At 39.1% G+C, this 13,339-nt stretch overlaps 1 protein-coding gene across 1 annotated transcript in view; it reads right to left on the reverse strand.

Annotated features, from left to right (window-relative positions):
• Positions 1-13,339, reverse strand: part of HERC1 (HECT and RLD domain containing E3 ubiquitin protein ligase family member 1) — a 230,944-nt gene that overhangs the window by 40,621 nt on the left and 176,984 nt on the right. The window contains exons 45-54 of the mRNA XM_034938907.3: positions 12,879-13,147; positions 12,099-12,151; positions 10,875-11,075; positions 9,681-9,855; positions 7,228-7,498; positions 6,882-7,095; positions 5,252-5,457; positions 3,557-3,684; positions 2,098-2,225; positions 535-735 (exon numbers count right to left, since the gene is read on the reverse strand). Coding sequence (XP_034794798.2) covers positions 535-735; positions 2,098-2,225; positions 3,557-3,684; positions 5,252-5,457; positions 6,882-7,095; positions 7,228-7,498; positions 9,681-9,855; positions 10,875-11,075; positions 12,099-12,151; positions 12,879-13,147 — 1,846 coding nt within the window. The remainder of the gene's footprint in view (positions 1-534; positions 736-2,097; positions 2,226-3,556; positions 3,685-5,251; positions 5,458-6,881; positions 7,096-7,227; positions 7,499-9,680; positions 9,856-10,874; positions 11,076-12,098; positions 12,152-12,878; positions 13,148-13,339) is intronic.

The following is a 13,339-nucleotide window of genomic DNA, read 5'->3' on the forward strand; positions in this document are numbered from 1 at the left end:
ATACAAAAATTAGCTGGGCGTAGTGGCGAGTGCCTGTAATCCCAGCTACTTGGGAGGCTGAGGCAGGAGAATAGCTTGAACCAGGGAGTCAGAGGTTGCAGTGAGCCGAGATCGTGCCACTGCACTCCAGCCTGGTGACAGAGCGAGACTCCTTCTCAAAACAAAACAAAACAAAAAAAACCACACACACAAAAACAATTTCATCTCTACCAATGATTATGACCTTTTTTTCTCTTGGACAGTCCTAACTTTCAAAGGAGACTTGGAATCTGCTATAAATATTAAGCCACACAAAAGATGAATTACTAATGTTATAATACTATTAAATCTCATTTTGACAGAGATGTGTGGTGGGGGCTAGGAGATAAATATCTTTCAATTCAGTAACTAATTAAAATTAAAACATGACTGGAAAATTCTGAAAACAAAGCCAAGATAATATTCACTTGGTATTTTTAAAAGCAAATGCCAAAAAGCTAAGTCTAGAAAGGAAGTTGGAGACTCCGTCAGCTAGACGTAAGTGCAGTCATTTACCATCCTTTCGATAGCAATGCTCCAATTCTCGACGGTGCATGGTAGACACATCAACAACTTCAATCAGTCCCAGAGATCCATCCATCCGTCCCACCAACAACAGTTCTGGAGACTCTCCTGACCAGGCTGTAGCCGGACCCTCTTCTGGCCAAGCCAGAGCAGATACCCAATGAGGCTGAATATCTACTAATCCTTTTCCTCCTAAAGAGGGAAAAAATGTTAACTAGTTTTTACTTAATTCTTAAAAAGAAAAAAAGGAACAGAAACAAATACTACTTAATTCTAATACACACTCAAAGCAGTTCCGAATTTCATAATAGCCTACTAATGAATAAGACCATGAAGGCAGGATCCTTCATTTATAATACTATATATGATCATAAAATTAAAGTTTTTCAGCCGGGCACAGTGGCTCATGCCTGTAATCCTAGCACTTTGGGAGGCCGAGACGGGCGGATCACCTGAGGTCAGGAATTCGAGACCAGCCTAGTCAACATGGTGAAACCTCTTCTCTACTAAAACTACACAAAAAATTGGCCAGGCATGGTGGCACGCGCCTGTAGTCCCAGCTACCTGGGAGATGGAGGCTGCAGTGAGCCGAGATCACGCCACTGTACTCCAGCCTGAATGACAGAGCAAGACTCCATCTCAAAATAAATAAATAAATAAATAAATAAATAAATAAATAAATAAATAAAATTAATGTTTTTCTGTAACCTTTTTTTTTTTTTTGAAAGAGGGTCTTGCTCTGTTGCCCAGGTTGGAGTGAGTACAGTGGCATGATCATGGCTCACTGCAGCCTCAAACTCCCAGGCCCAAGCAATCCTTGAGCCTCAGCTTCCTGAGTCCCTGAGGTTCCAGGCATATGTCACCACGCCTGGCTGTCTGTAACTATTAATAGGGCAAAATGGTAGCGTTATAGAAGAGAGTGTAAAGAAAAACACTGAATGTACGAATGTACAAATGTACAAATGTCAAGCACTTAAGTCCTTTCTCAACAATTACTGATAACCAAATTAGCATAAGAAACTTACCTGCAGTTAAGGCTAGCTATTCCTCAAATGTCACACAGAACAGTTATTCCTCAAGTATGTGACACAGAACACCTATTCCTCAAATATGTAAAAACAAATGAAAATACTAATAAGCTCAATATTACAATAATTATTTTTACTTTCCAGAGAGGTATAATAAAAACTGACAAGAATTTATACCTGCAAAATAAACATAATAGAAATATTTCAAGCAATTCAAAAGAATACATAGCTTAAAATTCAGTGACAACTACATCTCCCCAAACCCTACTCTGAATACTTAGTGGTACACGAAAAAAAATTTAAGTTTATAACTACTAGGTTAGTTGAAAGTCCCAGAAAGAAAAGTCAATAAATGAGCACTTCCTCTCTAATTTGAAGCACACAGTGCATAGATTGAAATTTCAGAGTTGTTGGAAGGCTTGTGAATTTCAAGGTGAAGAGAAACCACTGTTTGGACTCAGAAGACTAAGAAGAAGGCTTTAAAAAACTACTTTCAGCAGTTTACTAGTGTTTACATGACTCTTACCATTAACTTGCCAGATATTCACCATCTTTTCCAAAGCGCCTGCTAGATATTTGCCACTGATACTCCAGGAAACTGGTGAGAAACTTGGATCACTGGGTGATCCCAGGCTTTCCTCAGCATCCCCTTCCCTAGAATATAACAGACAGATATGCAGTTCTAATCCCCATCATTCAAAAGTAAATTAAATCCCAAACCTTAAAATAAGGGTTTCATATAGACTAGAGTGTATAACTGATTCTTCTGTTTCAAAACCTTGGCTAGCAGTATTTAACAGTTACACATTCATTAATGTTTGTCACCATGTGAAAAATGAATTATAAAAGAGTGATATTAGACTTTTCCTCATTTAATGTAGTATACAACTTGTCAATAAAGACATTCAAATTCTGTATGCGTTGTACAGATGGTTATTATTCAGAAGACATTGATTCTTATTTGCCTAAACTCTTGGGAAGACTTCAGAAAAGAAATAGCTACAGCTGGCTATAAAATTATTAAAAATGCGGCCAGGCGTAGTGGCTCACATCTGTAATCCCAGCATTTGGGAGGCTGGGGCGGGCAGATCACAAGGTCAGGAGTTCGAGACCAGCCTGGCCAACATAGTGAAACCCTGTCTCTACTAATAATACAAAAATTAGCCGGGCATGGTGGCAGGCACCTGTAGTCCCAGCTTCTTGGGAAGAGAAGGCAGCAGAATCACTTGAACCCGGGAGGCAGAGGTTGTGGTGAGCTGAGATTGCACCACTGCACTCTAGCCTAGGCAGCAGAGCGAGACTCAGTCTCAAAAAAAAAAAAAAAAACTGTTGAAAATGCTACATTCTGATACAGAAGCAATATAATTACTCTAATTCCTAAACAACTCTTAAAGACCTATGGCAAATTAGCCTACTGTTTTACATAGTTGAACATTTATTTACTAGTAGATCTTGATTTAATTCTAAGTCCAGATACAGATGATTTAAAATTATGTTTTCTGAATTGTTATCCTGGAAAGTTAAAAATACACATTGAAAATACAGTAATACTGGCCGGGCGCGGTGGCTCACGCCTGTAATCCCAGCACTTTGGGAGGCCGAGGTGGGCGGATCACGAGGTCAGGAGATCAAGACCATCCTGGCTAACACGGTGAAACCCCGTCTCTACTAAAAATACAAAAAATTAGCCGGGCGTGGTAGCGGGCGCCTGTAGTCCCAGCTACTCGGGAGGCTGAGGCAGGAGAATGGCGTGAACCCGGGAGGCGGAGCTTGCAGTGAGCCGAGATCGCGCCACTGCACTCCAGCCTGGCAGAGCGAGACTCCGTCTCAAAAAAAAAAAAAAAAAAAAGAAAATACAGTAATACTAATCTAAAAGAAAATTTCAAAAAATTTTAGTGACAATATGATTACATTAACACAACCAAGATGAGGCATGTTTAGGATTCTCTTATTTTAAATGGTATACACGTGATGTTAGCACTCACAATCTGTTGAACACACAGGTCTGCTGCAGTGAATATTGCTTCTTGGTAACATTCCATACGCGGATGGTGCCATCATTGCCACTTGTGGCCAAAAGACCTTTTTTATTACACCAAACACATGTCATTACCTAGAAAAGTTGAAACAGGTAGTCTAATAATTTTCTATTCAAATGATTTTATTATTTGAAAAAGTTGTATCCAATTTTTAAAAATCTACCATGAAATTAAAAGAAAAGCATCCATTCCTTTCTTTTCTTGAGATGAAGTCTTGCTCTGTTGCCCAGACTGGAGTGCAGTGGCTCAATCTCAGCTCACTGCAACCTCCATCTCCCGTGTTTAAGCAATTTTCATGCCTCAGCCTCCAATTACAGGCACGTGCCACCACAACTGGATAATTTTTGTATTTTTAGTAGAGATAGGTTTCGCCATGATGGCCAGGCTGGTCTCGAATGCCTGGCCTCAAGTGATCCGCCCACCTCAGCCTCTCAAAATTCTGGGATTACAGGCATGAGCCACCACACCCAGCCTCCATTCTTTTCTAAATGGCTTGCAAATATATTTGAAGCTATACTTATTTGAAGTGTAGCTTTAAGGTACTATGCAATAATGCATTTGAATTATCTGAGACCTATTATAATCTTTACTAAATATGTTTACTTAATAAGTACTTTAACATTTTATGTTCTATAAAATAAATAACACAGACTAAAAAGTAATTTTAAAAATTGTTTAAGTAGGCCAGGTGCAGTGGCTCACACCTGTAATCCCAGCACTGTGGGAGGCCAAGGCAGGCGGATCACCTGAGGTCAGGAGTTTGAGACCAGCCTGGCCAACATGGAAAAACCCTGTCTCCACTAAAAATACAAAAAATTAGCCGATTGTGGTGGTGCACATCTGTAATTCCAGCTACGTGGGAGGCTGAGGCAGGAGAATCACTTGAACCTGGGAGGCGGGGACTACAGTGAGCCGAGATCTCACCACTGTACTCCAGTCTGGGTGAGACTCCGTTAAAAAAAAAATGTTTAAGTAATACAATTCAATCTTCATTTCTTGTTACAGCTCAGAGACCCCGTGGGTTAGATTAAAATAGTGAGGCCAATTTCTTTTCCTTTTGCATGTTGTCCTTCAGTATCTGTGGGTGATTGGTTCCATGATTCCCTGCCCCAAATTTGCAGACAGATTCCTTATAAAATTGGGGTAGTATCTGCATACAACATATATATATCCTCCCATGTAATTTAAATCATCTCATGATTACTTTAAATACCTAACAGAATGTAAATACTATGTAAACAGTTATACTGTACTTTTCATTTGTATTATTTTTTATTATTGGATCATTATTTTTTACCCCAATATTTTCCATTGGTAGTTGGTTGAATCAATGGATGCGGAACCCACGGATACAGAGGATCAAATGCATAAGTCTTCATCTTTTGTGAAGCTATTCCTTTGGTTTTCTTCTCATCCCCCATCCAATTCTCCAATTCGTATACTATTATATCAAACCAGCATACAGAGAAAGTAGAGTTGGTAACTGCCAGGAACATCTTTGTAATTGTGTGCATGTGTATGTGTACGTGTGAAAGAGAGTGACACAAAGAGAGAGACCTAAACTTTGAGCTCTTTGAGAAGAGAAGAGACTATTTCATCTTACGTAACGTGATTAACACACTTTCCACTCAAAATACTTACTCTGTTCTGATGAGCCTCCAACTTGATAAAGGAGCATTTTCTAAGATCTCCTCCCATATCGGCAAGTGTCTGCAGAGTAGTTTGGTTGTCACGGTCGTGTGCAGCAAGAGTGCGCACGAGTTGCTGAGCTGCCCATTGCCGATGCTGTGAGGACAGCCTGGAGGAGAGGCAGCAGGCTGCCAGGGCATTAGCCAACTCCAGAGGGCCTACAGCAGAAGGATCATAGGAAGGATGGGCATACAATTGGGCAATTAAACCTGCTTAAACAAAACATGAAATGATGCTCAGGTGAGATTTGGTGGTGGTGAACAAGCAAATGGGTTAACCCATATCTTTTAAGAATTAGCACTTTTGCAAGCAATTATTTCACTAAAATATGCACACAAGAAATAAAGCATTTATCTCACATCAAATTCTGTAAGAAATCTGATTCATTAAAAATATACATTTTAGGCCAGGCATGGTGGCTCACGCCTGTAATCCCAGTGCTTTGGGAGGCCAAGGTGGGAGGATCACCTGAGGTCAGGAGTTCGAGACCAGCCTGGCCAACATGGTGAAACCCCCATCTCTACTGAAAATACAAAAAAAAAAAAAAAAAAATTAGCCACACCATGGTATGGTGGCACGTGCCTGTAATCCCAGCTACTCGGGAGGCTGAGGCAGAAGAATTGCTTCAACCTGGGAGACGGAGGTTGCGGTGAACCGAGACTGCGCCACTGCACTCCAGCCTGGGTGACACAGCAAGACTCCATCTCAAAAATAAAAAAAAATTATTATACAACAATCAATAATAGTCTTTGCTCCAAGGACTCAGTAGACTAAGAAAGCAGCAGAAATAATTTTAAAACCAGGATGGAGACGGCATGCCTTTAAGAAAACAGTTTGGCTTTTGTTGCTCAAAAGTGATGGTGTGATTGTAACCAGTCAAGGAACTGGGCTGATAGATCCAAAAGCCAGTATCGGCAGGGCGTGGTGGCTCATGCCTGTAATCTGAGCACTTTGGGAGGTCGAGGTGGGAGGATCACACAAGGCCAGGAGTTCAAGATGAGCCTGGCCAACATGGCGAAACCCCGTCTCTACTAAAAATAGAAAAATTAGCCGGGCATGGTGGCATGTGCCTGTAATCCCAGCTACTTGGGAGGCTGAGGCAGGAGAATCACTTGAGCCCAGGAGGTGGAGGTTGTACTGAGCCAAGATTGTGCCACTGCACTCCAGTTTGGGCGACAGAGTGAGACTCTGTCTCAAAAAGAAACAAAAAACAAAAGCCAGTTATCTCTTGGCTAAATGGTCCTGATGAAGAGAAAGGCAGTACTGATAAGTAGTCCCTTCAAAGTGTTATAATCTTAAAACAAAGAGAAAACACTGCCTTTATCTAAATTTTATTAAAGAAACCTACCAGGATTATTATCTATGGTAACTCAAATCATAATCTATAACTAAACTAATATGGTACATTTTCTAATCTTTGTTTCCATACACAGTGAAAAAGTATCTATGCACTTCTTTTATGTTCTAAACTTAAGAAACTCACGTCATATAATTTATCATATACTAACAACGTAAAAACATTATTTAAAAATAAGAATCAAGTCAATTAGAAGACTGTATGTTTCAGTAGTATGAAACCTACCTTTCTTTTCAACTTCTGACTTATCATAGTTAGGTCTTAGTTTGGCCCCTTTGTCTGCTAGCAATGCCACAAGGGCCTGTGTTACAACAAAGTTTGGGGAGGTCACAAGCTTGTTCTCTTCAGCAATTCCTCGGAGAAAGCTGGGTAGAAACTTTCGCTGAATTGAGTCATCAACTGTGGTTAGATTTACACCTGTTGCAGCAGAAATCAAGTTCTGAAGAAGCAATTGGAAAAACAGGCTTAATTTTTACATGTAATTTTCGAACAAAAATATTTCATTTCAAAAGGCTCAAGAATCAGTTAGAAATAATCAATGTAACGGGGAAAAGTACTGAAAGTAGCTTACCTGTGTACACAACTGTACAAGCAGTTTGGCAGCACTAGGAGCATTTGATGCCAGACATCCCACTGCTGTGCTCAGATAGGCCAGGCAAGAGATAGGCTTGTTAGCCTTGCTATGCCCACCTCGTGATCGTTCTGAGGTGCTAGCCATGGCAGAAGGGCTGGTGGAGAGGCCAGCTCTCCCTGCTGCTGCCAAGCACATTAATCGAACTAGCGTTCGGATATCTGTTAGCCCCAGAGACTCAAGACCAGCAGCCAGGCTACAACTGGAACCACTGCCAGTAAAGAAAAACATCTCAGATGGATAAAGAAAACGGATTTCTTAAGGGACCATTTGCAGTCCCACATAACATTCACAGCATCAACAACCATAATAAAATGTAAGCTGCACTATCATTAGCCATATATGTCCTAAGAGTTGCCAAAGGTATCAAGCTGGAAACTGGCATCTAAACGTTCTCTCCTTTTAATAAGTATTGGCATATACTTGAAGTACAATTGAACTGTCAAAGTAAAACAGGAATGTTCACAAAGCATAAATTTTCATAAGCTGAACAAACCCATGTCACCGCCCTCCAGATCAAGAAACAGAACATTGCCAGTACCTCAGAAAACTGCTTTGGGCTTTTCTCAGTCACGATGCTCTCAAAAGTAACCACTATCCTGACTTCTAAAGCTACAAATTAGTTTTGCCTGTTTTTGAACTTTACATCAATTGAATAATTAACGTATGTACTCTTTTGTGTCTGGCTTCTTCAATATTATGTTTGCAAGATTCATCCAAACCTTGTAGCATTAAGCAGTTTGTTTTCATTGACATATACATGAAATCTGCCACAGTTCATTTATCCCTACAGATGACAATCAGGCGGTTTCCAACATGGGGCTATTATGAATAGTACTACCATGAATGATTGGTCTTTAGGGGGCACACATTTAAGTATTTCTGTTGGATATATACCCAGAAGTGGATCTCTGGGTCACAGAGTATGTTCCTGTTCAGTTTTAGTTGATACTATCGAACAGTTTTCCAAAGTGGTTATACCAATTCATTTTCTCACTAACAATGTATGGGAGTTTTAGCTGTTTCAGTCACTTTTTTCTCTCTAGTGTTTTAAATGTTTGCCATTCTTGTGGGTGTGCAATGGTATCTCATTGGTGGGTTTTTTGTCTTAGGTTTTTTTTTTTTTTTTGAGACAGGGTCTCACTATGTTTCCCAGGCTGGTCTCAAACTCCTGGCTCAAGGGTTCCTCCCGTCTTGGCCTCCCAATCACACTGGATTTTAATTTTCATTTCTCTGAAGACTCATTGAGGTTGAACATCTTTTCATGTTTATTGGCCATCTGGAGATCCTCTTTTGTGAAACACTTCTTAATGTGTTTTGTCCACTTTCTTCTGGGTTGTCTTTTTCTTGTTAATTTATAGGAATTCTTTACACATTCTGTTGGTTAGATGCATTACTAATATATTCTCCTGTTCTATGGCTTGCTTTTTTACTTTCTTACTTTTCAAATCACTTTTGCTAAACAGAGGTTTTCTATTTTATTGTATTCCAATTTATCAATCTTTTATGGCAGATTCCTTTTGTGACTTGCTTGAGGAATTTTTGCTTGTCCCAAGACGAAGAAGCAATTCTTCTATGTTACCTTCAATAAACTTTATTGATTTATTTTTCTTTCATATTTAGATCTAATAGCCACTTTATAACTATTTGCTTTATATAGTTTGAGGTTGGGACCAAGGCTTTTTTTTTCTATGTGGATAAACCATCAGACCCTGCTTCAGTTACTGAAAAAAACAGCCTTTCTCTATTGCTGTACAGTGTGAACCACTGTCATAAATCAAACCATAAATCAAGTGTTTATTTATATGTGTGGGTCAGTTTCTGAACTGTCTTCTGTACTATCCTATTTGCCTATCCTTGAGCCAATAGCACACAGTCTTATGGAAATTTTGTTTTTCTTTCAGGATCTTTCTGCCTTCACAGATTTGCCATTAAATACTCCTGCTTAATCACTTCTTAAACAGCTGTCTTTTAGGTATTTCTGGTTCTCATCCCCTTTTTACATTACACTCCACAGTATCAACATGGCAAGGATCCCCATGATGGCATCTGCAGGCTGACTTAGCTACACAGACGGTCAATATATTTTGACCTTTAGTTTTTGATCCAGCACCATTGGGATCAACAGCCTTAGTTTCCCATTTCAAGCAACAAAATAAAATGTATGCAGTTTACTCAGTTGTGATAATGGCATTATTTTCTACCTAAAAAGAGCCAAGTATTAACTGAATGACCGATTGAGTGAATAACAATGACTACGTCTAACATCTTTCATTCAACAGTACATATTCAAGCTTCTAAAATTCTATCTCACCCTCCCAAACACCACCAGACTTCCAGCTAATGTACACTAGAAGTTAACTTAGCATCATGTGACATAAAATAACACTTACCTGACTGAGAGAAGAGACAGCGCTCTCATGACCATGGTTCTGGCCAGAAGAACCTGAGCAGCAGCAGTCACTCTCCTTAAAGCCACCACACGGTCATGAGGGTTTGCTAGGGCAGCTGCCTGCTCTCCTAACGTTATTCTCCCAGAGGAGCTCTTTTCTACGGAGCCATGGCAACCTGAAAAACATAATTCTGTTTTGTTCTCAACAAGGTAAGAAAAAAATATATCTGAACTACTAAAAACATTTCCTATTCTACAGAGGTTCCATAACAAACCAATGTCTTTTGCTCATCTGGAACTTGGTTATACAGAAAATTTCTTAGGAGAAACTCACATATTTCTAAGTTTAAACTTGGATATTTCTAACTTAGATATTTCTATGTTAACAATGTATTTACCATAGGAGTATTTATACTTAATTTACCATTAAGTATTTTTTGTTTTGTTCATTTTGCCCATGTATCACATCTACTGATTATAAGTGCTTTGAGAACTTATAAAGGACTGAATTACCAATACTGCCCAATTCTTTATTTTGTATTCCCTATACCAAAAATTTACCACACCCTCTCACCCAAATAAAAAGAAGACTGCACAATAATTTTGAGTTGGTTACAGGATTCCCTTAACACCAAGTTTTTTTAAAAATAACAAGTTCTATAAATCTTTTTATTGCTTCGGTACCATGAAAGACAAAAAAAAAAATCAAAACATTTATTTTTTCCTCTTGAGACAGGGTCTGGTTCTGTCACCCAGGCTGGAGCGCAGTGGCTCAATCATCACTCACCATAACCTCAAACTCCTGGGATTAAACAATTTTTCTGCCTCAGCCTCCTGAGTAGCTGGGACTAAAGGTGCACACCACCACACCAGCTACTTTTCTTCATTTTTTTTATAGAAATGGGTCTCACCATGTTGCCCAGCCTGGTCTTGAACTGCTGGCCTCAAGCGACCTTCTTTCTTTGGCCTTCCAAAGTGCTGGGATTACGAGCATAAGCCACCAAGCCCAGCCAAAACTTAATACCACATTATACCTTCAAAATGTTAAAACAACTGGCTAAACAGACTTGTTGGGGTGAAATAATGTTGAACCATTAGTCTTATTTACTTTTACTTTATTATTATTATTTACCTATCTAAGAAACAAATTATAGTAGATGCTATAAAATCAATGCAAATCAGGATTTCAGTTTACCTATTTGCATCAGAGTCTCTTCCATACTGTTGGTGGCTGTGACCATTGCTACTGATGCTCCCAGTGGATCGCTGTCAGGGAACTGAACTGGTTCTGGTACAATGCGCCGGTCATTTAAACCAAGCGGTCCAGCAAGTAATTCAAATTCTTCTTCACCAGTTAGCTTTTCATCTTCATCAACATCCAACATGTCCCAGTCTTCTGGAATTTAAATAAATAAATGTATAGTATGTGAATTTAAATATTACATAAATCTGCTGGCAATGGTTGTTCTGAAAATACATCTAAAATGCAGATGAGCAGCCAGATGCGATGGCTCACGCCTGTAATCCCAACACTCTGGGAGGCCGAGGCGACTGGATCACATGAGGTCAGGAATTTGAGACCAGCCTGGCCAACATGATGAAACCCCATCCCCACCAAAAAATACAAAAATTAGCCAGGCATTGTGGTGTGTGCCTGTAATCCCAGCTACTCAGGAGGCTGAGACCGGAGAATTGCTTGAACCTGGGAGGCCGTGGCTGCAGTGAGCTGAGATCACGCCACAGCACTACAGCCTGGGCAACAGAGTGAGACTCCATCTCAAAGAAATAAAAATAATAAATAAATAAATAAATAAAATGCAGATGGATTGAAAGTCCAGTGACCACATAATGAACTATGGCACCATCTCCTGAAAACTTAACCAAACTGCACTCCTGAAGCATAAGTGAGACTCTCAGGGAAAGGGAGTCAATGTAGTTAAATAAGTTGATAGCAATAGCAAATGCTACAGCTGGTAACAGAGGTTTAAACTAATTAAAAATATTGTCATGGGTCCAACAAAGAGTTCTTAGCTGTCTGTAATCATTAGGGAATGAGTTATTTCAAGAAAATGAGTGCTCCAGAAAAATCAATGCTCATCTCTATTTATTTTTTACTTTCCACAATTAGGGTGGAAATTCAAAATATACCACATCCTTTCCCTACTTTGAAAAAAAATACACCTAATAGAAATTAAGATTCTGTGGTAAAGTTGGTCTTTGAAACCAGGTTCTTCTCCTTTGACTTTTAAACCAGCGTTGTTGCTATTAAATTCCCTTGAGTTTTTAAGGGAAAATTTAAGTTAACATGTACACAAATACAAACACACACACACACGAAGGTGAATTTTAGTAACAGATGTTAAGCAGAGAGGATATATAAAAAAACATGTAAAATAAAGAGGCTCTCAAAACAAACTACCTTCATACACACTGTCTTGCTTGCCAATTAGATCTGGAGCTTGTCCCTTGTACCTGCACCAAACATGAAGAACATTGCATTTTTATATAAAACAGTTAGTACCCCAAAATGCAAATTAAGTCATTAGAACATTTTAAGAGGTCATTAATAAAGCAGCACAAAATAAAAAAGTATGTTTCATGTTATAGGCTAACATAATAAAAACTGCTGGTATGTAGGTACACACATGCTTACAAAATCAATGATTATTTTACCGAACTACTGGGGAGATTTCTGGGTTACCTAAAACAACTCTTTTAACCAAATTCTATTCCATAAAGCCTTAAAGATTTTAATAGTTGACAATTAAGGGCAACAAACCTACTCTCTAGGGATTAAGGATGTAAAGAGATAATATTTTTATGGAACTCGTTTAATCAAAAGTCTGTTTTTTTCATCAGGAAAAAGATCTTAATTAAAATGCCAGAAATATGGTAGAAAATACCAATGAAAAGAATTGAGTAGAAGCTTCCTGAGGGTTAAGGCAAGGGTCCTGACCATTACTTGCCAACAAGTCAGAGGTTAACACAGTCAAACTCCAGGGAAGGATATGTTGGTTTGCCATTATTCCTGGGAACATGAATTTCTGAAACCCCTCCATCCCTTCTGCCCAAAGTGTAAGAATCACGGGATTTCAGGGAAGGTTAAATGTAACTCCTCACGTGAAAAATCTACAGTTCCCAAGACTTAAGGTATGAGGTATCTTCAGGAGGTCTGGATATCTACACAATTTCAAGGTACCTTTCAGAACTTGTTGACTTAGATTTGGTCTTCAGGGCTAAGTACTTCTCCCTGCAGGTGCCACATAACAGGTAGTATGGATTTCCACTCCCACATTCACCGCCAAACCAGCCATCCACATAGGAACCATTGCTGCGATAGCCCTGGCGGTTTGCACTGCGCCCACAGCCTGGATGGTTTCTCTTCATGTGCTGATTGAAGCTGACGACGCTGCATTCACACAGTTCACACACCACCACTTCTTCCCTGTCTTCAGACTCGCAAACATGCTGCACAAAAGGATTTCATACCAAATGATTAGTCAATTTAACATAAAACCAAGAAGTACCAAGTAGATTATTTATGATATTAAATTACTTTATTACATATGCTAGAATATTTCCAACATGTTCATTAATGCTAAATAAAAAATTTCTTTCAAATCAGAATTCAGACAACACAATCGGAAGGTGTTCTTTGCC

This window comes from Pan paniscus, chromosome 16 (assembly GCF_029289425.2).
Source record: "Pan paniscus chromosome 16, NHGRI_mPanPan1-v2.0_pri, whole genome shotgun sequence".
Classification (NCBI taxonomy): domain Eukaryota; kingdom Metazoa; phylum Chordata; class Mammalia; order Primates; family Hominidae; genus Pan; species Pan paniscus.